General features: G+C 34.3%; 2 protein-coding genes across 7 annotated transcripts in view; both read right to left on the minus strand.

Annotated features, from left to right (window-relative positions):
- Nucleotides 1-20,100, minus strand: part of LOC146537611 (dual specificity protein phosphatase 22-like) — a 33,309-nt gene extending 13,209 nt beyond the window's left edge. For 5 of the 6 annotated variants that reach the window (XM_085188793.1, XM_085188789.1, XM_085188788.1 and 2 more), the window contains exons 1-3: nt 19,678-20,099; nt 3,435-3,551; nt 1,365-1,489 (exon numbers count right to left, since the gene is read on the minus strand). In XM_085188793.1, coding sequence (XP_085044919.1) covers nt 1,365-1,489; nt 3,435-3,551; nt 19,678-19,698 — 263 coding nt within the window. In that variant the 5' untranslated portion in view covers nt 19,699-20,099. Of the gene's footprint in view, nt 1-1,364; nt 1,490-3,434; nt 3,552-19,677 lie in introns of all 6 variants that reach the window. The other variant, XM_085188786.1, reaches the window with a different exon arrangement.
- Nucleotides 20,101-23,956: 3,856 nt separating this feature from the next.
- LOC146537612 (transmembrane protein 42) lies at nt 23,957-25,534 on the minus strand. The gene is made up of 3 exons (XM_085188796.1): nt 25,178-25,534; nt 24,946-25,095; nt 23,957-24,631 (listed from the first exon to the last, which is right to left on the minus strand). Exons 1-3 carry the CDS (start codon nt 25,259-25,261, stop codon nt 24,527-24,529), a joined length of 339 nt encoding a protein of 112 aa, XP_085044922.1. The 5' UTR covers nt 25,262-25,534; the 3' UTR covers nt 23,957-24,526.
- Nucleotides 25,535-27,732: the final 2,198 nt, after the last annotated feature.

The following is a 27,732-nucleotide window of genomic DNA, read 5'->3' on the forward strand; positions in this document are numbered from 1 at the left end:
CTACCAATATAGAAAATAATTGAAAACCACTATCTTTTGAGTCAGATTTGCTCCGATGGTATAGATGTAGATGTATGTCTAACTGAATAAAAACATCGTCTTGGTAGGTCGCCAAAGCAGTCTTACAAAATACCTCTATTTGTACTGGATTAGCCTAAGCTCGTATATGTAAATGTGACAGATGTTGAGGTAACATGATTTAATATAAAAATAAGAGAACGAGATCCTGAAAAAATATATATGAATTTTACATAATCCAGCATTGCGACAATATATGTCAAAAAATTGTGGTATTTTTTACTAATTATATAATAATAATGTAGAATAATAATAGTTAATAAGCATTATATTATCAAGAACAAAATATTAAGAAAATCATTTAGCTTTACATTGAATACTCGCGATTCTACCGCGAGATTTTACGAGTTTGCGTGTTTTAGTAACGAAACAACCAATACGCGCTGCACGAATAATAAAATAAGAAGACGTTATTATTATTATCGGCAGGACATAAGCTTAGTCGATGACAAAAGTTAAGCTATAAATTAAAAACAGGTAGTTCCTATGCGTCGTAGCAGATAACTCGAATTTATAGAACTAGTCGTTTCTTCATAATACCTCACCTACTTTTGCCAATATTTCAATATTATTTAAATAACAATTAATATAAGACGAATTTCGGAAATTTCAATGCGTCTTAATTTTCATATAAAATTTGAGTTTAAGGCCAACGGATCGACATACCTTGACCTATTTATCTCAGTCGGGGAGTGTTTCTAGTTCATTGAAAGGGAAAGTGTGAAAATAGTTGTCCTTTAAACTTTATTACAGCAGCTATTTTTTTGGGCAGTTACAAACGGAAATCTTATAGGATCATTTTGTTGTCCGTCTGTCCGTCTATCAAGACCATTTATCATGAAATCTCGTGGAGGTAGGGAAAAAGGAAAAAGAAAAAGGCACAGAAAATATCAAGCTGCTAATTCAATTCAATCAAAATTTACGATGCACATATATATGCTTCCATTTTGCTGCATTTTGTATGAAATCCACTGCATAATCAAAACCTATAGGGTATTTTCCGTAAATTCCGTGGACCCACAGATATTTGTAGGTCTACGGAATTTCCAAATTTCCTATAAATTTCCAAATGCCCTATAAATTACCAAATTTTATATATAATTTGGAAATTTATAAGTTATTCATAGAAAAAAATCATTACAAACTCGTAACTCGTAATTACATATAAAATTAGTGAATCGAGTGCTTCTCTCCGTTGACCTACAATCCTGAAATTTGTACGGAAGCCTCAGTGTGCGAATCCGACTCGCACTTAACCGGTTTTTTTATCACTCATGCTTACTTACCAGTGTATTAAAACGTTGCCGTCCCTCAATCTAGCGGCGTGTATAAAATCGTTGCATAAGCTAAAATACTGCGTCAAATTTTGATCCGGTGAATCAGAAGCCATAATGCATAGATAGTGTTTGTCCTGTAAAGAACGCCTGTGATAAGTATAGAGGTGTAAATGTAATTTCATTATATAATTTTTTCACTAATATTGTTTTTATTATTAACGATGTACACGTTTAGAGGACAATTATGGCTTAATGGCACAACTGTATGACTAAACACGACAGGTTGGATATTAGGTGCTCGAAAATGAAAATCAATAGGAAAAAATGAGATATTTAGTCTGTCGGCATACTGTCAAAATAGGGAGGAAGGAGGGAGACCTCGGTTGACCTTCGAAAACACAATATCAAAGATACTGGAGGAAGGTCACGTAAAAAGCCTGAGGATCCCCCGTAGGGCATGTTTGAAGAGGTTGATGACAGTGGACGAGGTGAAAGAGGTATGTAGAGACCCTAGCGTTTGGCGCTCCGTTCTCTCTGACTACCCCGCTAGGGATAAAGCTTGAAGCTATGTATCTATGTTACACAGTTTTAGAACTTCCTTTGACGCGCGTTGATTCTATTAAAATGTTTCCCTTTGCTACCGAGAATGACAAATTGGAAATTCAAATGCAATACTTAGAATTTTTAAACAGGCAGGCTCACATTGTGTTTATAATGACTCAACCAACCAACAAAGAGAGCAAATTAACATGTCTAATACATGTAGTTACTTTTTTTTTTTCAGCTTCACGCTGTATCCCGCATACAGCAGGGTAGGCAGAGCAAACCTAGTGTTAAGACACTCCGTTCCCTACTTTCTGCCGAATTCTGGAGGCATGGCGTCTTCAGTGGCAGAACTCAACGCCGCGCTTTGCCTCGACACCAGGGCGAAGAAATGGAAATATAAACGTAAATAAATATTTCACTTCCTCGAGTAGGGATCGAACCCACAACCGTCGCGTCACACCCTTGTGCCGCTGCGCCCCGACGGCCTCATGTATGTAGTTACATGTTTATTTCAAATCATTTATTAAACCTCCTAGTGGTTCTACTTTTTACAAAATAGTAAGGTCGAGAGAGCGGCCCCGAGGGAGTCACAAAGGCGAAGTTCCCCGCCGATCGTAGTAATCTAACCCGTGCAAATAATAACGATCAGTTAACGGAAAGCTGGTCGTTCACCTTCATTTATTGGGCCGTTAAGGGAAATTGACTGCGATTGAATTCTAAATTAAAATATAAATAGATACGTATTTCGTAAAAAATATTGAGTTTCTTAATTTATAGTGAATTTAAGATACCATATAAATTGCTTTCAATACAAAAACGTCAATAAATTGTTAAGAAAAAAGATTCAATTTTAAAAGTCAAATTTTATAATAATTATAAAAATTTAAGATTCAATATCATTATTATTATAGTCTTTAAACTGTCTACCTGGTCTTTTTAGCCGTGGCACAGGGGCACAAGCATCCGATTGTAAACGCAACAGGTCGGACCCCACTCCAGGAAATAAAATATTTAATATAAGTATATTAATTTCATTGCTTTAGTAACGAGGCGAATGAGTTACCCTACCTCGCTATGTGCAGGATGGAGAGTGAAACCAAAACACGTCTAACCAGCTTTTATTTTTAAAAAGTCTAATATATACACCATTTTAGTAAATAAAACATGAGGCCATATTATTGTATTCCATACAATTCCGTATAAGGGCAAATGGAGAATCGTGAACATTTTACGACACGTCTTTCGTGAAACCGTCGTCTAGACAATAAAAAAGATGTAAATACAATTTATGACCTACCATAATCTATGGAATTATTTAAATATATGAATAAACATGATACATATACATATTAAAAATAAATAAATTAATATTATTTTTTGTTAGAGACACAGTTGTTACCTAGTTGTTGCTTAAATTTTAAAATGATTCTGATATTAACAAACTATCTTTAGCCAATATTGTTCGCTATTTCATAAAATGTATTTTAATATAAAATTTATATTTCAAAAAATCAGGACATAGGTACTACTCACCGCGTGTAATCTTCTAGCTGCGTCATGAATTGAAAGTATATGTGTAATTTTATATTTATCTAGTTGAACGGGGTCCTTCGAGTCTCTATAGTTGCCTACATAAAGACCCGGCAATACCTGTAACAACAAATATGGTGTTTTAATAAGTATGAAATTATTAAATAATAAGTATTAAATATTAAATTAGTTTAATTACATATTTTTTTGACGTGGTATTGTCTTATAAATAGATGAACGTTGGTTGCATGAACTAAAACGCATGATTCATTGTCACGTTCCGCGTGAACCGAGTGTGCAAGCGAGAGCGCGAAACAATGGAGAGGCACGATCGGCCTAAGAGTACAGCTTGTAACTCATCTATTCATTCATTGTTTTTTGTAATTAATTTGCACATTTTAAGTAATAAAATATATAAATTAATGAGTGAAATAAATGTGAGTCTATCGAAAAATATGAATTAACTTCTTCGTTCTATCATGTAAAATTATCGTCCGTAAGCAGACCTTACGGACACTCTGATCCATATTACTCGCCCAATTTTTGTATAATGCGCAGTGGAACTTTTATCCAAGGTAGAGAATGAAAAAAATCATTCCTCCAAATGGGAATCTAATCAAAATTCGTCGTGTCTACAGTCAAACGATGTACCTACCTGTGCCACGACGACCTCAAATAACTTAATTAACAAGTGGGGTTTGTAAATATCCTAATCCAATAATCCATATATTTATGTTATAACAAAAAAATAATGATATTCTAACAAAAAAAAAAAAAAACATTCGCTTTAAATAAATACCAAACTAAAGTTGACCCACTTTTGTTTCTGCCCGCGCTTCCACAACGTATTTGTTGAATTATTAACCGAGGGAAGTCACAATTGCTTTAATAGGCAAAACGTTCAGCTCTTAACTACGTTTTACAAATACAGACAGAGAATCTTTTATTTAAGAGTATTATAACCACTACACACTATTACTATTTTATTTTTACTTGAAATACCGAACTGCACGCACCTATTCTCGTTTTGACTATGCAATATTTTTTAAAATATTATTTAAGTGTATTTAGGAAAGCCAGAGCTATACACAAAATAATTTGTTATATATGTTTTAATTTTTTTGTCGTATTTAATAAAAAAAATGTTTGGTTATATCACATCTCGCGGCAATTCATATCCTAAATGTTGCTCTAAGACCTACTTTTTCTTCCAGTAAAAGTACCATAAAAATCAGTTCAGCCGTTTCAGACATTACCCCGCACAAACAGGAAGACGGACAAGCAGACAGACAAAATTTAAGATCACTTATTTGTGTTTTACTATTGTGTAGATAGATATTTACACTTACACTTTAATTTGAAATCAAAGACATTCAATTACATTTATATGTAGAGACTAGCGGACCCGGACGCGGCTACGCCTGCTTGAAATATAAGAATATAATTTCTATAGAAATATAATTTCAATCTAGATGAAATGCTAAAAGTGACTATTATATTTATTTTCATAAGGATGAAAATCCAGAGATCTTAGCGTTCAAACAAACAAACAAACAAACTCTTCCGCTTTATTATATTAGTATAGATACCAGTCTAACTAAATAGTGAGCAATTTAAGAAATTATGAAACAAATATATATATGATTTTTTAAGATATATCGGGAAGTGTTCTCTTATAATAAAATCTGCAAATCTATACTAATATAATAAAGCGGAAGAGTTTATTTGTTTGTTTGTTTGTTTGAACGCTAAGATCTCTGGATCTACTGGATCGATTTACTTCGTTTTTGATTTGTATGAAAGCTGCATTCTTCAGAAGTGCTATAGGCTATATAACATTACATTACACATATATACTAATAAATTAAAATACTTTCTAATTTGACATGCAATTTATTCTGCCATGTTAATAACAACCGTCGTCGCTACGCGACCGCGTTCGTTACCGCGTCATTTTGATATTCATCCTTATGAAAATAAATATAATAGTCACTTTTATCATTTCATCTAGATTGAAATTATATTTCTATAGAAATTATATTCTTATATTTCAAGCAGGCGTAGCCGCGTCCGGGTCCGCTAGTATTTTATATGTACTAAAATTATTATATGAATAAAACAAGGTAAGTCTATTTATTTGATAGATATGTTGTCGTACCCATATCCATATGTAATATATAAGTACATATCTCTCTCTCTCTCTTATGGTAGGTAATTAATTATCTACTTACCGTTCACATACGTTTAAAAATTTACACAATTAAGTTCTTTATAAAGTTACGCCACCAGCCAGCAATAAATAGCTTTTACGAAATTAATCCTCAACGGGACGCTAACGAAATTTAAAAAGTTAATAATATGGCGTTATAAAATTAAGGTGTATGTAAGTTATTAAATTTAATAATTTATTAGAGCTCCACAACAAGATTACACCTATAATATAATAATATTTCATAATATCAGAGAAATGAGGTTTAAATATATATCAAAAATTTATAGTGTTTTAAAAATATAAAAATACTGTCAGCGAAAAAGAGGTCCATTAAAGCGACGATGACGAGATTTTGCCTAACAGCTGTAACCGCTGAGTACTCGTGTAGCACTTGCTAATGACGCTGGAAAAACATTTATTTTAAAAGTTGTTTTAAGTGCAATGTATCTATGTAATATCCTATCTATATCTTTTAAAAAAACTTTCGTACGATCTACAAAAATGAAGTTTAGGATATTTTGTTTAAAATTTACTTTAATCAATGTACGAGGGGCATTCAAAAAGTAAGTTTCCCTATTTTTTTAATGATGTTAAAAACAATTTTTAGGTTAAAAAAGGCATATTTATTTATTATTTGAAACATAAACTATTTTTCTACATAGTCGCCTTCGACTTGGATACATTTTTTATGTCTGTGTTGAAGTTTAAGCAAACCTTCCTTAAAAACGACGTGTCCTGTTTTGCACACACTTTGCGGTAAACTGGGTTATCTTTCAAGATTGTAAAGATTGAAGTTCGGCAAATCTCAATATCAGAAGGAATCAATTCAAGAATATCATCAATAGTTAGTCGTCTGTCATCTTGAATGATTTTTTTAACAGCATCGATAGCTTCGTCCGTAGTGGCTGTTTTTGGCCGTCCTGCACGCTGTTCATCGTACGCTATCGTCGCACATTTGCACACTCATACAGTGTCACCGTAAACTTGCACTAATTTACTGTGAATATCGTTTCCATTTAGTCCTTTAGCAGTAAAAAATCTAATAACTGCACGCAATTCAATATTGGACACGTTTTCCAATGATACCTCCATTGTTGTCAAGGATAGACTGCTAAAAAAACTATTTTCAGTCATCAATATTGGTGCCGATCTTACCAGCAGACCCAGAACTGAAACTATGTTCAGTGTGAGCCCGCTACATGGTGCTCATTAAAAATGGCAGACCAGCGAAACTTACTTTTTGAATGCCCCTCGTATTTATATATTATATATAAGAATAAATATATCCCAAATTTGTATAGATAAGTAATAATATAATAATAAGTCTCCATGAATATAGTCAAAGATTACCAAATATTAAAAGTCATTTTAACGTCGACGCCACGTGATAAATTAAGTAAGTATCTGTAAAGCTCTTCGCTTTCAGATGATTACGTTTAAGTTATTTATGTGGGAGTTTTGAACCAAATAAGTTATGTATGAACGTAATGATATACAGACAATATAGTATACTTATTTTTATTTTAAATAATGAATAATGATATTAAAGATTGTAAAGCTACTAAAAACTTTTATTATCTTTACAATGTTTTATATAAAATTTAAACTTCTAACATTTTATTTAGTATTTACTATAAAAACATTAACACGTAAATCTTAATTTTGACATTTATTTTCAACATCTAATCTTTTTTATGAGAAAATATACCTATGGCACCTACGCACTGGTTGCGAAACAATAGGGAAAGGGAAAATTACTCATTTCCATGCTTCTATAATAACCATAACGCTCGCTGTAGCAGCACTGCCGAGTTAAGTCTCATGTAAGAAAGCATGCAATTTTCTCTATTGTGCTTAATGTAAACATTTATATCTACAGACATACATACATATATGTTAAAGAGTATATGCAATTTTATGCCTGCTGTACACTTAGTTCTCAATTAAAATAAAGTTTGTATATGTTCTTGTTATTCTTACGGATCTTCATCATCTAGAAGGGTAATTTAGTTGCAAATTTGGTTGCAAAACGTTTGTCATAAAAAAAAGTAGATATGTATATAAAAGAAAATTGAATATAAGCTTAACAATGCATTTCTTGGTAAGATAAGTATTAAATATGTGCATTTTTTTCTTATTAAAACTTTATTATTTTAATTTACGGAATATGTTTTATTATTTTAATTTCAAGATCAATTCGTTCTATGACTACATAAACTAAACTAATCTGAAATTCCATTAAACCCTCAACACTTGTCGCTCGTTGTAAGTGGCTCGTGATTCTTGCATAGTTAGATACTCTGAATAGAGTAACTCGTGTTCACGTAACGACCTCTTATAATATGTAACATATATGCAAATTGTCAGGATTTAAATATTAGAACCTATTAAATTTTTTTTTTCATTATTAAGTTCTATATAGTCGTTCGTCTCAAGGCTGAAAGAAAGTATGTTCAGAAATGCACAAAGGAGGTATAAAATATTAAATTGTTTTCTATATTAATATATCGTATTAATATTTTAATATTACCATACCATATTTTTAAGGTTCCGTAGCTTTTAAAGAAAAAAGGAACCCTTATAAGATCACTTCGTTATCCGTTTGTCCGTCTGTCTATCTGTATACTGTCTGTCAAGAGTCTTTATCTCAGGAACGCTTGGAGATATCGAGTTGAAATTCGAACCATATACTCAAAATTACGGTCCCTTGATTTCCTGAAAAATCTTATTTTTACATTTACTTTCATAGGATGCTTCCGGTTGACTTAGAATTAGGAAATTTGACAGCTAGCATCTATAGATAGTACTAATTCAGGAAAAATCTATAAACTATAGATTGTGGTTAAATCCTAAAAATAATAGCCTTAAAAGGAGGGTAAAATTTGTTATTATAGCCAAGTTCAAGTGAGGTATCAGATGTAAGGGAGCTGGCTAAGCTAAGCTTGAATTTCAGAAAAAGCTCGAGACCTCCAATTTTTGTACGGAACCCTCGGTGGGCGAGCCCGTCTCGCACTTGTATATTTTTTTTTAAATATAAACATGTTTTTCAAGCTGGAATCGATTCCACGACCGTCAACAGCAAAGTTAGACACTTTGTAAGTGTGCTACGATATGAACAATTATTTTAATAAATTTTGTATTGTATTGTTCATACTAATAAAAAGATACACTTGACAGATATATTTTTTTAATAATAGACACTTCAGACAATGGTCTGTCCGCAGAATCCTTTATACTTTCATTATTCGCAAATTTGTACTTTTCCAAGATAAAAGAAATATTAAGAGGCCACAAAATAGGTCTTTTAAGATAGATGGTTATGATATGACACGAAATTGATCTTTGATTCGCTTTCGTTGACTCAATATTTTTATCTTTTATTATTTACGCGTGGTACAAGAACTTTAATATAGTTTCAGCTTACTGCGAGTTTCTAATAGCTATAAAAAGAAATAGAAGTGAATACACAATTAAATTTTATAAAATGCCTAAATACCTTCTACTAGTACTTTCCTCAAAAATATCTGGGCTGACTATTCATATGTAAAATGTAAATTAGATAAATAAATTATTTATAAACAAAAATTTTTTTGTTAGCAAATAAACAATTGTTTACACAAAAAAATATGTTTTTCGTTGGATAGTCCACTTATTAGGAAAGATTACGCTAATCGTTTCAATATTACCCACCATACCTGCTGTCAAAGATACCTCGGGCACTTAGAATGTGTCATATACGAAGAGCTAGTAACTATGTAACAATAATAATTTATGAAATGTGAATTCTCCATACAACGTGACATTGGCGAAGTGATTAGTGCTCAACTGGCACGCTCGAAGCGCCATAAATAAAGAACTGAACTGAACTGAAATATGAATTGTTAGTGTACTAAAAAAAGTCGATTTGTTAAAGGTTCCGTTTTCGAGGTAACTTCGATATAGTTATTAATTAAGGTATTGTTAAAAATCGGAAGCGGTTAGCGTTTTTAAAATAACACAATAAAAATATTATAAAGGGGCTCAGAATAAAAGTATAATTTAATACAAAGGTTTATTCGTTCGTCCACTGCTACGTCTCAGACTAGACTGTCATACAAATTAGAAACACTTCATAAGAAACCTTAGACAATTATAGTATAAGCGGGTAGTTAAATAATATGACTCACTGACAAGTACCGACAAGTATACAAAATAATGTCTATACAATTATATGTACTTTATATAAACTCTAACAGCTCGGCCTTCCTGAAGAAAGGCGAGTCCTCTCGCAACAGCATTAACATTAAATAACTAACTAAGCAACGTATACTACTTTTAGCAAACAATACTTTAATTTATCTGATTCATACATAATACAATAGTAATAATTAAATTTATTTTATTAATTAGCATCACACACACTTAATAATTGTTTACTATTTACTCCATGATCAAAAAAAAAACAACAAAGTTGTAAATGAAGCTATTTTAACCGGACCAATCGAGCATATTTGGGGGCCCGATGCCTCAAACACCCTACAGTAGTCCGCGGTCACGGGCAGACTGAGGTGGCATTTGTCTGTCAGTTGACTACCACCAACGATTTCCTAATTTCCTCGCGTACTGCCCTGGATTCCTGCAGAATGAGCTGACTGTATCTGGCCTTCTGGTATGGTTGGCTTGTGACTTCAAGGATGTTGGTCTTCTGACAACGCTGGCGGTAAACTGGCAGCTTATTCTGATGAAGGGAATTCTTCACCTAGCGAAACTCGTCCCCTAGGTGATCAGCGTCGCAGACGCTCTCTGAAACAAAGATTTGCCAACGGTAGATAACTGTGTAGGGTAGTGGTGCAATTCACCATTGAGGTATCTATTCGTGTGCGTGGTTTCCTATATATTGTGCGGTCTATTGTGTCATTGGGACACATCAAGGGAAGCTAAGGAATTACTTGCCTGTAATTCTATTGTGAATTGAATACTGTTATTAATAGAAATGAGATGGTTCAGGAATATGTAAATATTCTCCATAGGTAAAATTGTAAAAGTGTCATCTACGTACCGCTTAAATATCCTAGGTAGACAAGGCGCAGAGCTAAGAGCCATCTCCTCAAAGTTCCGCCACACAGGCGAACCCATAGCAATTCACATTCTACCTCTGCACTGACTAAATCACGGGCCTATGAATGCTGCAATCTGCCGGGGATATCCATGACATCAATGTCACTCACCGCTCAGCTCACAACATTATAGTCTGCCCTCTACACTGACTAAATCACGGGCCTATGAATGCTGCAATCTGCTGGGGATATCCATGCCATCAATGTCACTCACCACTCAGCTCACAACACTATAGTCTGCCCTCTGCACTGACTAAATCACGGGCCTATGAATGCTGCAATCTGCTGGGGATATCCATGACATCAATGTCACTCACCGCTCAGCTCACAACATTATAGTCTGCCCTCTACACTGACTAAATCACGGGCCTATGAATGCTGCAATCTGCTGGGGATATCCATGCCATCAATGTCACTCACCACTCAGCTCACAACACTATAGTCTGCCCTCTGCACTGACTAAATCACGGGCCTATGAATGCTGCAATCTGCTGGGGATATCCATGCCATCAATGTCACTCACCACTCAGCTCACAACATTATAGTCTGCCCTCTGTCATCTGTGCATTTAATCATGACTCTGATACATCTGTAGCCTACATCTGCGCAGTCTGCTAAAAAAACTATCTGTGCCAGCTTCTGGCACTAGCTGTAGTCTGCCACTGTAATCATCTGTAACTAACAATTAGCATGGTACTCATTACTCTGTGTCATTACTATTTTCTTCAGATTCGAAGCTAGAAACATCTCGTTGAAAAGTTGTCCATTGATTATTTTATCGATTGCATCTATGTTTATTTACTTATTTGATTTTCTATAATTTGACTACTAACCTCATCCCTAACCGTTACGAGTGCATTTTCAGACAACCGTTTCTCAGTGTCATAAAATATTTCGTTAATTATGTTTTATGTGCTATCAATTATTTATTCAAGTTTAATTCAAACTCAAATATTTTTTATTCAAAATAAAAAGTTACATGTTTTATTCTTTCTGAACGTCAAATAATTTACCACCAGTTCACTAAAGTTAGTGGCTCAGACCTGAGAAGAACCGGCGCAAGAAACTCAGCGGGACTTATTTTTTTAAACAAATACAAATATTTAATTATTTGTGACAATGATACCTTTGAAACAGACTGGAGCGAGCATTTCATTCCCAAGGCGTGTTATCATTTATGAAATCATTAATTTGGTAATAACCTTTAACACACAAACGTCTTTTCACAATTTTTTTTTAGACCCTATTGTAAACGCGTACACATTGTCCCATAAATGAATTACGGATTTTATAAGCGAATAATATTTTTTTTAAATAGTTTTACGAATAGTTGTATTTAAACCTAACTGAATACCGCCTAAGCATTCATCCCATTAATTATATTTAAGATATTGAAATTATATTTAAAATATTGTTTGATTAAATTGTTTGAATTTACCATTTGCTCTCGGTGTTGCCACCGTATTAAGAATATGCTTTATACTACGACTTTCATGAAACGTTTTAAATTGATTGCTAGAAAAACATGATCCTCTATCCGTGCTAAGTCTTAGTGCATTACCAAAATAGCTAAAATGTTCTTTAAATACGTTAATAGTAGTAGACGTTTTGGTATTCTTCACAGCTGACATATTAATAAATTTTGTAAAAGCGTTAATTATAACCAGTATAGAAGTGTTATCCTTTCGACTATAGTATGCTACCGCTAACAATAAATTTTCAACTCTGTTTGCAATTTAGTTATAAGATTTTGATCATAAAGCGCTAATAAAGTCGTTCTACTAATTCTCCTTTTAACATATTAAATGATTCTTCTTGTTCATTAATCCATTTCCAAGAGACATTCTTTCCAAAAGGTCAGTCAATGTTTTAGCAATAAGTGCAAAGGTTTTAATGAACATTCTCAAAAAAGAAACTTACCAAACCATTAAATTTTCTCATATCGTGTACATTTTTCGGTATCGGAAATTCTGTGATAGCATAGTGTTTCGTGAACCTGGTCTAATACAATTTTTGATAACGTCGAAAATGAATCTAGTAAAATAAATAAATTATTGCCCACTAACAAATCTAACTGATTATCTATAAGCGGTAACGAATAGTGTTATTTTATAGTTTTATTATTAAGAGCACGATAATCAACACATAATCTTTTATCTTATGTAGAATTTGACTCTTTAATAACACCGGCAATTAACATATCTTGAACCATTATCCTTACTACTAATAGTAACTACTGATCGTAACTTATGTGGTCGACATTAAACAGGCTTAAAATCAGTTAACTCAATGTCCAATTCAATAATATCGGTAAACCCTAACTCTTCTAGTCCACTCGACAAACAAGTTTTAAATTCATCATTCTCATTCAAATTCAAATTCAAAATATTCTTTATTCAAATAAACTTATTATAAGCACTTTTGAATCGTCGAATGTACATGTCAACAAAAAGCTACCACCGGTTCGGAAGGCAGTTCTGCTGAGAAGAGCCGGCAAGAAACGCAATAGTTGCTGTTTTCAAAATCAATGGTACAATCTATTACATTTGCTGGCAGCTATCCTGCATTACATTCAATAGACATTAATTCCATACATGTTTATCCTCTAAATATTTTTGAACAGTGTAATAAGCTTTACTTGTCAGATTTTTTTTTTTTTACAGATATTTTAAATTTTGGAAGTGGCAAATCTAGAATACACTGCGGAATTTTATTATATACACGTATGCTCAGACCCATAAAGGATTTATTAACTCTCTCGTTTATTTCTCGTCACTATCGTATAATTGTCACTATGTTTACTATGACAATGTATATTTTGTCGGACAAAGAGAATATTATAGTATACTAGTGGACCCGGACGCGGCTACGCCTGCTTGTACTACTACATAAGAATATTTTCGCGTCGGTCATACTGTGCCGCCCGTAGGCTAGATCATTTCGAATCAGTGACATCTCCTTAATTATTTATTAGAATGTTATACAGTAAACTATAATTTCAATCTAGATAAAATGCTAAAAGTGACTCTTATATTTATTTTCATAAGGATGAATATCAAAATGTCGCGGTAACGGTTGCGTAGCGACGCGACGGTTGTTATTAAAATGGCAGAATAAATTGCATGTCAAATTAGAAAGTACTTTAAAATATATTAGTTTATATGTATAATGTAATGTTATATAGCCTATAGCACTTCTGAAGAATGCAGCTTTCATACAAAACAAAAACAATGTAAATCGGACCAGTAGATCCAGAGATCTTAGCGTTCAAACAAACAAACAAACAAACAAACTCTTCCGCTTTATTATATTAGTATAGATATACATTATCATTACTTAAACCTTCCCCTATATTAACTTTATCTAAATCTTTTAAATTTATAATATTAATAGGTATTTCGTCGACAATTATCGTAACTCAGTTTATTTCTTTTCTTTCTTTAATTTTTAAATCATAGAGAGTAGTATTAAAATTGAACCCTGACCATTTTCAAGTTCGTATTGGCCTTAAATAGAATTCACATTTTTGTAAACGTCAACACACACATTTTTGAACCGTGAACATAAAACAAACTCGAGTATCTATTATCTGACATAATCTTCACTATACCAACTGTTTTCGCGGGAATATTCATGTTTCTATTTAACTTCAGTCTTACCGAATAGTAAAATAAAATTATTGCTTAGACCTCTTAAATTAGGCAAATTATTTTGATACCATTTTAAATTAAGTTCGATAGCAATATTCTCAGGTATTAATGTACACCGACTACCTAAATCCACATAACCTACCAATAATCTATTATTTACCTTCATATTTAAAATAAACTTATTATTATTGTAAGTCTTTATTTACTTTTAATACATTCTTATAATTATTTATTGCTTTAATTTACCAACTTCGGGCACGTAGCCGCTAGATGATCTATTTTGTTACATATTGTACACTAGCGGTCCGCCCGCGGCTTTGCTCGCTTGAACAAGAAGTTAGAAGACACTCCGTTTAGTCTCACTCAAGAACAGAAGTAACTGACAACTGTTATTATAGTCTAATACATTTTTTTATTACTTTAAACTGTATCAATCTTTTAATATGATTTTCCTTAGTACATTATTGTAATTTCTATAAGGAATTTGAATAATTTTTGAATTTAAAAATACAACCAATGTTGATATTTGGTATTCATATTTAAAAACAATAATATACTTTGAACTTAAAGCTTTAGACTTCCTTACATTCTTTTTATAGTATAATATAACAGACAATTACAATTATAACAGACTTTGTACTCGTGTTGACCTATTATTATTATTATTAAAATTATGATCTGATAAATTTAGAATTTTATCTGTGAAAAATTTATTGCGCTCAATGGATTTAAATATCTAAACACTTGTTCGGGCTCCGTAAGATAAGATTCTAATATTTTTTCTTTCCATTCTGTCCAACTAAATAATAAAGAAGGTAATTCTTCGTACCATGATTTAACCAAACCAAATAATTTCAGCAAAGCATAATGAATAATCTATCTATCAGACCAACCGTATTTGGTGAGCACTTTTCTACCTTACAAATCCACGTATTAATTGTTTAATCTTTTGACATAGGGTCAAACTCTAATATAACGTTACCTACCATGGTAATTTATCATCGCGATTCTATGACTTATTCATTGATTGCAACATTTCACGTATGAGTAAATGAGTATCATGCAAATTATCATCAATGTTAGTACGTACCCTCTTTCCTTCACTGTTGGCAATGTTCTCACTGCTACGGCGCCATCGTCGGCCACTTCAATTCCTCAAATGAGATGACGTTGAAACTTCACTGCTGCTACTGCCTTCGATTCCGCTTCTAATGGTGACTTTTTAGACCCCGTCGCTTCCTTCTAATAGATCACGCGTAACTGACATCACTTGCACTACTTATAATTGTGCCTTCGTCGCATTGACGACGGCGCCGCACTGAATGTCATAATTTACTACGAGGAGTACTGCGTACCGCTCTTTGTCTCGAAAAATGTGCACGAGTATCTTCCTGTGATGATCGTGTTAAATCTTCTCTCATATGGCCGGCCGTGCTTATGCCTTGACGACAATTATTTATCGTATCCATTGTAAATAATGTTGATTAGCAGAGTATTTTCTTAGCGGGTACCACTTCTGAGATATAAAGGGGCTCAGAATAAAAGTATAATTTAATACAAAGGTTTATTCGTTCGTCCACTGCTACGTCTCAGACTAGACTGTCATACAAATTAGAAACACTTCATAAGAAACCTTAGACAATTATAGTATAAGCGGGTAGTTAAATAATATGACTCACTGACAAGTACCGACAAGTATACAAAATAATGTCTATACAATTATATGTACTTTATATAAACTCTAACAATATATACCGTCTATATGTTTATAACGTATTCGGATAGAGGTTCCACGTAATTACAATAAGTGATGTGTATCACTCGAGAACAACACTATACACTAGATACCCAATCAGGGCTTCCTCCTACAAGCAACTGTTTTCGTTTGACACAATTCCACTGCTTTTATTGTCTAAATCTACCCACTTTTACACTTGTACGCTAACAGTATAATAAACTATAGCTTACAAGTTAAATTTTAATTTAGACTTTATAATACTTTCCCCGATAAGTAACGATCACGAATCTACAATAACGCTTACACGAGAAAAGAATCTATTGTTAAACGAAAACTAATTCCATTTTATTGTTGGGCACAATGCCTTTGCCTATTGTTCAAGTTATGCTGGATTTTTATGTATTTCTTTAGCGAGTAAAAATATTTTTCTGTTGAATATTTAAAATGTCTTTTACTATAATAGCATTCAGTTTTGTCAATAAGATTTTGTACGATTAATAAAAATGATATAAACAGTGATATGTAATATATTATAAGTTAGGTAATATATATAAAACATAAAATAAATAAAAAATACATCAGCTTCACACTGTATCCCGCACACAGCAGAGTAGGCAAAAGGAAACTTAGTGTTAAGACACTCCGTTCCCTACTTTCAGCCGAAAATAGAAGGCGTTTTGTCTCGACACCAGACCGAAGAAGTGAAAATATAAATTTAAATAAATATTCCATTTCTTCTAGTGGGGATCATACCCACAACTAGTCGTGTTTACCATCACACGCTTCTGCCCCTGGGCCATGACTGGTCTCAATTGTATAAATGATTTTTCTAATCTATATATATAAAATCGAAAGGTCACTCACTCATCACGAATTCTCAGAAACTACATGTGCTAGGAGTCTCAAATTTTGCATAGGAGTTACTTATAGGACGTAGGTGCTCGCTAAGACGGGAATTTGCAATATTCGACTTCTAAGGGGTTGTTTTTGGGGTCGAAATTTTGTATGAAACTTCGTTACTACAAATGCTAGGAGTCTCAAATTTTGCATGGACGTTACTTAGGTACTCATGGAGACAGAAATTAATAATAACATAGTTCACGCAGGCGAAGCCGCGCGCGGGCCGCTAGTATAATATATATTAGAAAATACAGTTATACACAAATTTTATTATTTATATGGCGATCAGAACTTTGAATATCAAGTGCCTTCCCTAGCTGGGCATCCATCTCTGTCTCTGGGGAGTACTAGAAATATGATTATACATGAATATGACTTAAACCTACATAGAGTTGATTTTCAGTATAAGACTAAGCATGTGATAGAATCAATAATAATAAAACAGTTAATTTACTTTATCTATTCAACTGAAAAATAAACGAAATGTGAGCCAGGATCGCTTATGGAGGACATGTATTGCAAGGATATATGGTATATTGAGTAAAACTATTTATGAATATCCCGCAAATATATGTTGTGTTAAAAAAAAACACATTAAGTTATAAATAAAAATAGCTATGACGTACGGACGGACAGACAAAACGAACGTACAGTAACGGGTTCCGTTTATACCTTTCTTCTACAAAACTCTGTAAAGGGTTAATAAAAGAAAAAAAACATTTCAAATGACATTACGAATCACGGCAAGTGCTTTTTGTGCTGAAGTACATATTATAAACATAATCCTGTCGATATCCATTTAATAAAAATGTGCTGTGAATAAGCCTTTAATAAGATAAAACATTTAGAAAACCGTAGGCGATAGTCAACTGTAAATTATGTGATATTCGTTAACTTGGAATAACTTTTAAATTGGTCTACTTAGCAAAAAACATTTTCGCAATTTTTTGTAGATCATTAAATTTTCTGCAAGAATTCTATATTAGTTCATCATTCAATATTATTCGTTTAATTGTAATAAAATTTCAAATGTAAAAAAACATATCTTGTTATTTATATGGGAAGTCGAAAATCGCGATGAGGTAACTACTTATATTTTTACATATTTTTTCTTTCTTTCTTTTAAAAAATTTTGGCCCACCCTAATGTACATATGTAAATTACATATATAATTAGGTACAAACAATTCGAATCTCCAACAGTTTTTTTCGGGAATTCTGGTTTATGAAACTTTTAAATAAAAAATCGACTACCTATTTGATACTTTTTCTAGTACGAGTACAAACATAAAAGTTCAACGCTCTTACCTACTAACCTATGTTAAAGAATTCATTCTAAATAAACCCTAGTTGGGTTTATGTCGGTGAATAAGCTTATAATTATTTTTCTTTTTCTTATGGGTGGGTACACGCGCGTGACTACGTTTGTGGAGTTGGCGGAATGTTTTCTCGTAGCCTACATTATCAAAATTCTTACGTAGTTTTCATGTAATTTCTAAACCAGCATTTATTGTTAATTAATGTTATTGACCGATATGTAGAAAAAAATGTATATTTATTTTAGTAATAGTTATTAGATAATAAGACCATTCACTTATTACCCATACACATAAACGTCAGCTTCACGCTGTATCCCGCACACAGCAGGATAGGCATAAGGATCATAGTGTTAAGACACTCCGTTCTCCACTTTGCGCCAAATTCTGGACGCATTGCGTGTTGAGTGGCGGAACTTAACACCGTACCGTATAGGTATTACGATTAGTACTATAATAGATAGATAGGGATTGTAGAACAATATCATATAGGTTAATAACGGAATTTCCGCCGAATCGAAATTTACACATGAAAAACCACATTTGTCGTTTCATTTATCCATTTTTCTAATATATTTTTTGCAAACAAAATTAAATAAAATGCTTAAAGACTTCATTTTAAGGCCAATCGTGGCGAAGGGACAAATGCGAAACTGTAGCAAGTAGTGGATTCGATTCTCACTTGAGGAAATTAAATATTTAATATTTTCATATCCTCGCTCTGGTAGCCAGGCAAAGCGAGGCGTTTGTTGCCGCCAGGGCAGAAAATCGCCAACGGAAGTGTTTTAATGTGAACGGAGTGTCTTAACAGAAAGTTTGAACTTTCCGTCTGACTATCGTGCTGTATGCGGGATACATAGTGAAACTAAAAACAGATTTAAACTACGATTTACTAAGTGCAAAATATTATAGAACATCTTATTAAATCAATTAGTCGATTATGAGTAAATACACTTAAAAAAAGTATTATAAGAAACTAAAACTTATATTATAAAAGATTGTTAATGTTTAAATTTTAAAAAATCAAATATATGACATTAGAAAAATGTGTGTTTAATTACCCACTTAATAATAAAAAGAAATAATTTTGTTTATAATTTTATGTATATTAAATGCGTACAATGCATAAAACAAATGGTAATTTTATAATAAATACCAAGTTACCATCACAACATTGGATTTACAATTAGATTCAAAGTTCGATCTACGGGCAACGATGCTACGAGCTACGACAGACCGTAGCAGATACATTAACGTTACGTAACTCGACGCGCTAGCATCCGCAGAACTGGCCAAAATATTACAATTATATATATATTATAACAAAAGACTTACCTTATTCATCCCATTCCCCATTCTTCCAGATATTAAATATTTAATAAGTGAAATAAAAAATCGCGTTTAATTCTTTTGAATAAATCAAACCCAATAAAGATATTAATGAAATAAATTGACATCGTAAAAATCGTAATTTAAAACGTTAAATAGCTAACTGTCAAATCGTCAACACCGCGTCACTATGGCTACATTGTTGACACCGGCCGTCACGTAAATTCATCGATATCTTAATTGAAATTTATTGTAACAAAATATATATAAAAGAAGCGCATATAAATGTGATCTACGAATTTGGTTGACGTTTTTGTTTTGCACGCGGCTTTGTGTTATCGATCGTATATTTCGACGAAGGAAAATAAACTGAATATTTTTATCGGGACAAGACGTGTGTTAACCGCCACTGATGACGCGCCACTGCCGAGCCCGGCGTCACTGCGTCTATAACACCTCGAGGGATGTATTTGTCGACTTCAACTTAGTATCGATATAAATAATTCTTTATTTACGAATATTCTTCGTATTTTGATGAATTCTTAAGTTTTGACTAACTAATAAAAACGTAATAAAAACAATGAATCTATGATGAAAGAAAATATTATTATAGAAAGTAATAATATAATTTATTTATATCACTGATTATTAAAATAAATTTATTGCCTTTACATATGTACGGATACGTTATCCCGAAAGTTCCATAATATAATAATATTTGAAAAGAAATGTATAGATTTAGCGTTAAGCTTAAAATATCGATATTATTATTGCATATCGAAGATATTGTGTTTAGTAATATCATTGCAACAAACAGAGGCTCAATAAAAGATATACATAATTCAGTAACGCCTAATTTCAATTCCTAATTAATAATAATAATAATTATTATTATATGTTATATCTGTTTTTTGTATATAAAAGTTTGATATAAGTAAAGATATAAAACAATGTGAAATCAAGAATATTGTGAATAAAGAAGCAATCTCGTATTAATTAGCAAGTTTGATTTTAACAATTTTCATAAATGTTTATTTTGACTTTGTATTTGCATGAGTAGGCTGAAAATATTTGTAATCCGAAATCTGATTTCGGTCCAATTCCCTGGCAAGTGGTTATCGCAGTACTTTGTATAATAAGACGAGAGACGAGATCATTTCTATTAAAATATTAATATTTTCCCGACTAGGTTTTGAACTCATAACATTTACTTACCCACTTCAATTCCAATTACGCCACGATTGCGCACTAAATGTTTACAAATCAGAAGGCTCAAAGACATTAAGTTGATATAAATTATATTTATGGTTGTAATATATACTTCATGACTAGTATGTATAATTGGATAATAATACAATTTTATATGTTAGTAATTCTATTTTTTGCGGCTAACGCATAAATCCAGCCGTCCCTAGTAATCTGCCTGACAAAGATAAACTGAATTCACCAAGCCATTATTTTGTACGTTAATGGATCTGATTCATTCTATTTACCTACATATATTAAGATGTTTTTTTAAAAGTATTAATTTGTTTAACATGTAAATATTTCGAAATAAAAATAACTACATAATTTGTTATGTAGGTAGTAAGTCCCTATTGCTTTTGCGATTCCATCTAAAGCAAGCGGCTACTAAAGCAATCTTCCAATTCTAACATTATTTATATTATTATTCTAACATTATTTTATCCTGTATATAGCAAAGAAGGCAGAGAGGAGCTAGTATTAAGGCACTCCGTTCAACATTTTAAACTCGAATTCTAGAAATTTTCGATGACATTTATTCGGAATTAAGCCCTGCATTTCGTCTTATTAACTTGAAGTGGAACCTACTTCAGATAGAATCAAATTCAGATAGAAATATTCATTTTAGCGTAGCGCTGTATTCCGCATGTAGTATGGTAGGCAGAAGGACTATAGTGCACTGTGTGTTGAGTGACGGAACTAAACGCTGCGCTTTGACTTGACACCAGAGCGAAGAAAAGTTTACAGTCACGCACTTGGTCCCTGTAACATGACTGCCTCTGTCTCTCTAAATGTACATATTATAGTTACCTGTATAAAAGCATCTATTAGTATGTCAGCAATTTGTCGTTGAAAACTAGTCGTTGGGGACCTCTTTCTCAATTAAGTAGAAAAACGCTTAACTAGTCCTGCCCTACCCCAGTGCAGTTAAATCAGATTAAATCCAATGGCTTTAAATTATACCTAATCGTAGGATCAGTTATATTTATTAAGTAAGTTTTCTTCGGTATACTTTTAGATAGATCCTGTAGCGAGGCAGTGTGACAACGTCTGTCTGTCAAGTGTACACGCGATGTTGTGAGCTCGTTCCGCACCCGGAAAAATGATTTATATTTAAATTGTTTTATTTTCCGACTGTGGTAGAGAAAACGCGGTGTTAGATTCTGTGCTCGACCAATTAATACGATACTTAATATGTCGAAAATTGGGCGGAAAATGGGGAACAGAGTATCTTAATACTAGGTTCTCTTTGCATGCTCTGCTAGGCAGGAAGAAGCGAGATACTTACAAATCTCACAAGCTAGAATACATGGAACGAAGTCATTTATAACTGTGTTCTCTTTACTTAACAACGGATATATATATATACAAACACAATTTCATTATATGATTTACCTATATGATTTTTTTGTAGTAAACAATACAAGACAAATGAGTACCCATTATACCAAGACGAAGACTACTTCGTAAATCTTGGAATAGAAAACTTTTACCTATAACACTTGTGTTTTACTTTTCAACACCACCACCCACCTATCCGCCTTCATAGCACTAGTACCTGATAAATATCAAAAGAGAATCATCAAACATTTCTCTAAAAATATCACACCAATACCAGTGATTAATTTAAAAGCCAAACTAACATTTATTTTTACATTTCGCTTGAATGTCCGCCGCAGTAAGGGATGGTTTTTATTTACCGTTTGTATACAAATACCTTTAAAAGCGCGGTGTTGTTTCAGCTGACTAGTTCACATTGATTCACTTATTGATGGACTTTCATACATTTACCTAATTGAAATCGTCCCACTGCAGTGGTCGGTTATATTTTATCATGTATGATATTCATTTATATATGCATTAAGTACTTACATCTAGTGGGAACCTATTGTTAAGAGACTCTGTTCCCCATTTTCGGCAGATCTTTACCTCCACACCAGAGCGAAGAATTTAATTATGTTTTAAATAAATATTTCATTTCCTCGAGTGGGGAGTCGAACCCAGAAACAGACGCGTTTACAATCACACATTTGTGCCTTTGCGGCACGATTGGCCTCCTGAAATATATATAATAATAAATAAGGCTTTTATAATTAAATTATAATATCAATATGAGCTTAGTTGAATACTAAGATACTTTAGAACTATCTACGATTTGTTGACGAGATTGCATAGTTCTATGTGATATTAATTAATTTACTAATTGCCTTTATAAAAATATATTTGCATGAACTTGCCTTATGTTACGCAATGCCACTCTATTTACCTACTATCCGTTATAAGTACTAAGTAGTTATAAATTATTTATTAACAGAACGTAAACATTTTAATTTTTTCAGGACAATTTTTTTGTTAGTAAAATTTCTGGGATAAATATAGTAAGTCCTTAAATTCGTTGTGCGTGAATCTATTATCCATATTTATAGTGTGAGAAACTGGAATCATCGCAACGGAGAGTGGGGAGCTCAATAGGGATTCTGTGACTTGGTATCCAAATGACTTGTTGTTCTTTAATTATAGCGATCCGAGCGTGCCAGACCAAATGAGGCCATTAAATTTGCATTGACATTTTCCTGCACTGATTAAACTCACGTCTTTACCCAACTAAATTTACAATTATTCTACTAGTACCGCTTTCGAAAAGGGTTTTAGAAAGTACCCGAAGATAGTTCTATACAGGCCTTTTAACAAATTATAAATTTTGCTCTTACACCTTTCGCTTTAAATTCAACTGTCAACTCAAATTAAACTCACCTATTCCTGGTCAATTTCTGATAAATTCCAACAACTAGTTTACTATATAAAATTATGACCTTTACCCAGTGAAGTATTTTTATTTGTTTCTTATGGAACTGTAAGCTCTACTAGTATTGCACACTTTTAAGTTTCTTAAGTATAAGATTTTCTGCTATACAGTCTTGGTAACAATATACCAACATCTTCAGGGATTTTAAAGTAAAAAAAAATATATTATGCTCAAGTATTCATAAAAAAAGAATTAAATTATTATAAAACTTTAAATTTGAATAAAACTCTCATATCTCTATACTCATATTGTTTATTAAAATGAAAAAGTGAACTTTGTTTAAGAATACAATTTTATAAATGTGTATCCAAAAATTTGATGCATGTTAAATCTAATTAATAATAAATACAGCAAGGAATGTTAAATTCTCAAATCTACCTACTTAAAAAATACACCACAAAATAAATTAAAAATAAAATAACTTTGTATTCTTAATACCTTTTCATAAACATTCCTAAAAGTGTTATAAGACAACCTTAAATTAATGAATAAAATATCATGTATATATAAATGTTGTAAAACAGTATAATTGTATTACTTACTAAAATTACATTCATTTAGTTATGTAGAAAAAATGCAACTGAAATATATTAGCCCTCATAGGAATTAAATACCTAGAGATAATTAAATCTAGAACTAGATCTAAGCCTACTTTAAACAGCAAAATAAACATATGCACATATTAATTTTAAAAAGTTGAAGAGGGCAACATGTCTATAGTAATTGGTTAAAATAATACAAACTCCTCCATCTTGTATATAAGATTATAGGCTTATATTAAATAAACAGAAAGGAGTTGGAGAATTATTTACGTCCCGATAGTAAGGCCAGTCCCTGAATTATCAGTCCTGTGCCAATCCACCACTGCATAGAGGGATTTTCTTCAAATATAAGTACTCCCAGTAATCCCTGCAATTAAAATAAAGAAACATACTTATTATGATTCGAGGCAATGGAAGCAGCAACACAGCATCTGACTTTTAAGTGGTACGTAGTTAAGTTTGTTTCCTACTCATTGGATTGAGTTATTTTCATTTACTGACTCTACCAACACAAAGCTTCTACCACTCAATGGGCAATGGCTAAAACATTTGGTGGAAAGTGGGGAAAAGAGTGTTTTAACATTATGTTCACTTCCCATATCTTACTATGTGAAATACAGTGAACAGTTAAAAAATATTTAAAAACTTTTCAAATACCATTACTTAATTAAATAAACATACCGATAATACAAAACCAGATGAAGATGATATAACAGTTGGAGATACAGAATTTGAAGACGCGTCTAGGGAACGCAAATAGCACCTGCAGCCCCATGTATTTACTATAAGCATGAGTATTAAGTAAAAACTCCACAAGAAGTAGCTGTCGCCCTGATAATAGAGTTTGTTACATAAGGTCAGAAAATACAGAATGATAAATACATTTTGTGTAATTGCGAATTCTTTAACTTACGACATATACAGAAGAACCGGATAATTTGCCTAGAGTGCTTCCTAATGCTGACCAAATACCAGCCATGAATGCCTCTACTAACATTTTTAAGTATTATATTTTTAAATACGATTTTTATGTAGTATTTAATTGTGTTTATTAATTTGCCTCAAAGTTGAGCAAAATATTGGTTAAAATCCGTATTTCTCCTTTTTTCAACAAATTAATGCATTTTTGGTTTTTAATTACGACTTTTAAGTGGATCGCAATCTATAAATCTATTTTTCAATATAAATATAAGAAAATTAATCATCACAGTAATCATAACAATACAAAAAGACAAGATTGAAAATTTGATATTTGAATATAATTTCGGTGACACTGACAATGACAGTAGGGAAGTTTGCATAATTTGGATGCTTGACTATCGAGTCGCTTGATTCTTTCTATCTTCTGTTAAGATTTGACTATATTTTGGCCGAAACCGAAACTATGCCCGAATCTACGATTATTGGCCGAAACTGGCCAAAACCGAAATCGAAACCGTAATAGTACCCACTCTTCCCGTCACTTCTCATGCACGTCCGCCAATCCCACGGCGGGTACAGGTGCTAGTCGAGCGCAAAAGGAGGATTCGCGCCGACTGGCAGGTGTCCAGGGACCCTAGCCTCAAACGAAAGCTCAATAAGCTCATTGAAGACATAAGGGCCGCCCTTGAAGACACGGCGAGCGACGCGTGGGACCGGCGAATTGCGGAGGCGCACGACGACCAGCCCTCGCTCAACAAACTATGCCGCCAGATAACAAAGAAGAAACCTCCGGTGAGACCTCTTCTCCACCCGGACGGGACCCTCCGCTACTCGGCGAGCGACAGAGCGGAGATCATGGCGGACTACCTGTCAACGCAGTTCAGACCCAACCCCAGCGAGCGTCCGGAGCGCCATGCGGCTATAGAAGCCGAGGTCGAAAATCGCCTGCGCTCTCCTCTTCTACCATTGCCGCCACCACCCTTCTTCTCACCTTCATCTGTAAAGAAGGAGATCCTACGCTTGAAACCGAAGAAAGCCCCTGGCAAGGACGGGGTTACCAACGGGGCTCTCCGACACCTCCCGCCAAAGTACATCGCCAGCCTCACCAGACTCTTTAGCGCCATTCCGCGCCTGGGCTACTTCCCTCAGGCGTGGAAAGAGGGTCTGGTGATCACGATTCCTAAGCCCGGGAAGAACACGCGACACCCAAAGAGCTACCGCCCTATCACCTTATTGAGTTCTACAGCCAAACTGTTCGAGAAGCTTACCCTCCCGCTTCTCATGCCGCACCTACAGCCGCGGCCCGAGCAGTTTGGCTTCCGCAGTGGACACTCAACCACGCTACAAGTGGCAAGAGTCCTCCACTTCGCCGCCGCTACCTTCAACCGGAAGGAGAGCCCAGCAGCAGCATTCCTGGATGTGGCCAGCGCCTTCGACCGCGTTTGGCACCCTGGACTGCTCCTCAAGATCCTCAATGCCGGCATGCCTCACCACCTCGCTCTCGTCCTAGCCGCCTTCCTCCGTGGCAGGACCTTTCGTGTGAGAGTTGAAGGAAGCATCTCCAGGAGTCACCCAGCCACAGCAGGCGTGCCGCAGGGCAGCACCTGGTCCCCGGCGCTTTACTCCAGCTACACCGATGACGTTCCGACAATTAAGGACACCACGCTGGCTTTGTATGCGGACGACATCGCCCTCCTCACGAAATCACTCAACCCCTCCCACGCCGCCGTCAAGCTCCAACGGGCCCTCAACCTGCTGCCTAACTGGCTAGCGGAGTGGAGGCTCACCATCAACGTCAGCAAGACTCAGATCGTCTCCTTCGGATCGCATCTCAAGTTGCCTCCTCCGCTCAGCCTACAGGGCCAGCAGATCCCTTGGAGCCCCCACGCCACCTACCTGGGAGTGGTGATAGATAGGAGGTTGACCATGACGGGGCACATCCACAAAGCTGCCAGCTCCGCCAAGACAGCGTTGTTCCTGCTGCGTCCTCTTCTTCGTTCGCACCTGCCGCTGCGAACAAAACTGGCGCTCTATAAGACATATGTGAGGACTCGCCTCACATACGCGTCACCGGGGTGGTACTCCCTTGCCAGCCCTCGCCAACGAAACATCCTGCAAGTGGTCCAAAACTCTGCCCTAAGGCGAGTCACCCAGGCCCCATTCTTCGTCCGCAACCGAACGCTCCACCGCGATCTCAAGATGGAAAGCCTGGAGGAGCACATCGGCCGGCTCGCGTCCAACGCGTTCCGCCGTGCCGATGTATCAGACCACTTGCACCTTAAGGATATCGCCCCGTGGCACTCAAGACCACCAGATGCGCGCCGTCTCCCCAGGGATCTCCTCTTCCCCCCAACATCCGATTCCTGAGCTGTCGCCTCGGTCGCTGGTCGCCTAAGCTGGGCCTCTCTCGGGTAGCCGAGGGTCTCACCCGGCTGGGCTGACCGCCCAGGCGACTCTAGCTCATCCTCCCCCTCCTAGCCTCCATCTATCCTAAAATTACTCCCCTCTCGGTCAAGTAGCGCCTCTACAGCCACAACCCGAAGACGC

This window comes from Heliconius melpomene, chromosome 7 (assembly GCF_056956725.1).
Source record: "Heliconius melpomene rosina isolate 202511_hmr_F chromosome 7, ASM5695672v1, whole genome shotgun sequence".
NCBI classification, from domain to species: Eukaryota; Metazoa; Arthropoda; class Insecta; order Lepidoptera; family Nymphalidae; genus Heliconius; species Heliconius melpomene.

Excerpts from the sequence above, each read along its gene's own strand:
- LOC146537612 (XM_085188796.1), bottom strand. The coding sequence starts at position 25,261 with ATGTTAGTAGAGGCATTCATGGCTGGTATTTGGTCAGCATTAGGAAGC. Across the intron at positions 25,096-25,177 it reads CCGGTTCTTCTGTATATGTC|GGCGACAGCTACTTCTTGTG; the intron begins GTAAGTTAAAGA and ends CTCTATTATCAG. Across the intron at positions 24,632-24,945 it reads CATCTGGTTTTGTATTATCG|GGATTACTGGGAGTACTTAT; the intron begins GTATGTTTATTT and ends TTTTAATTGCAG.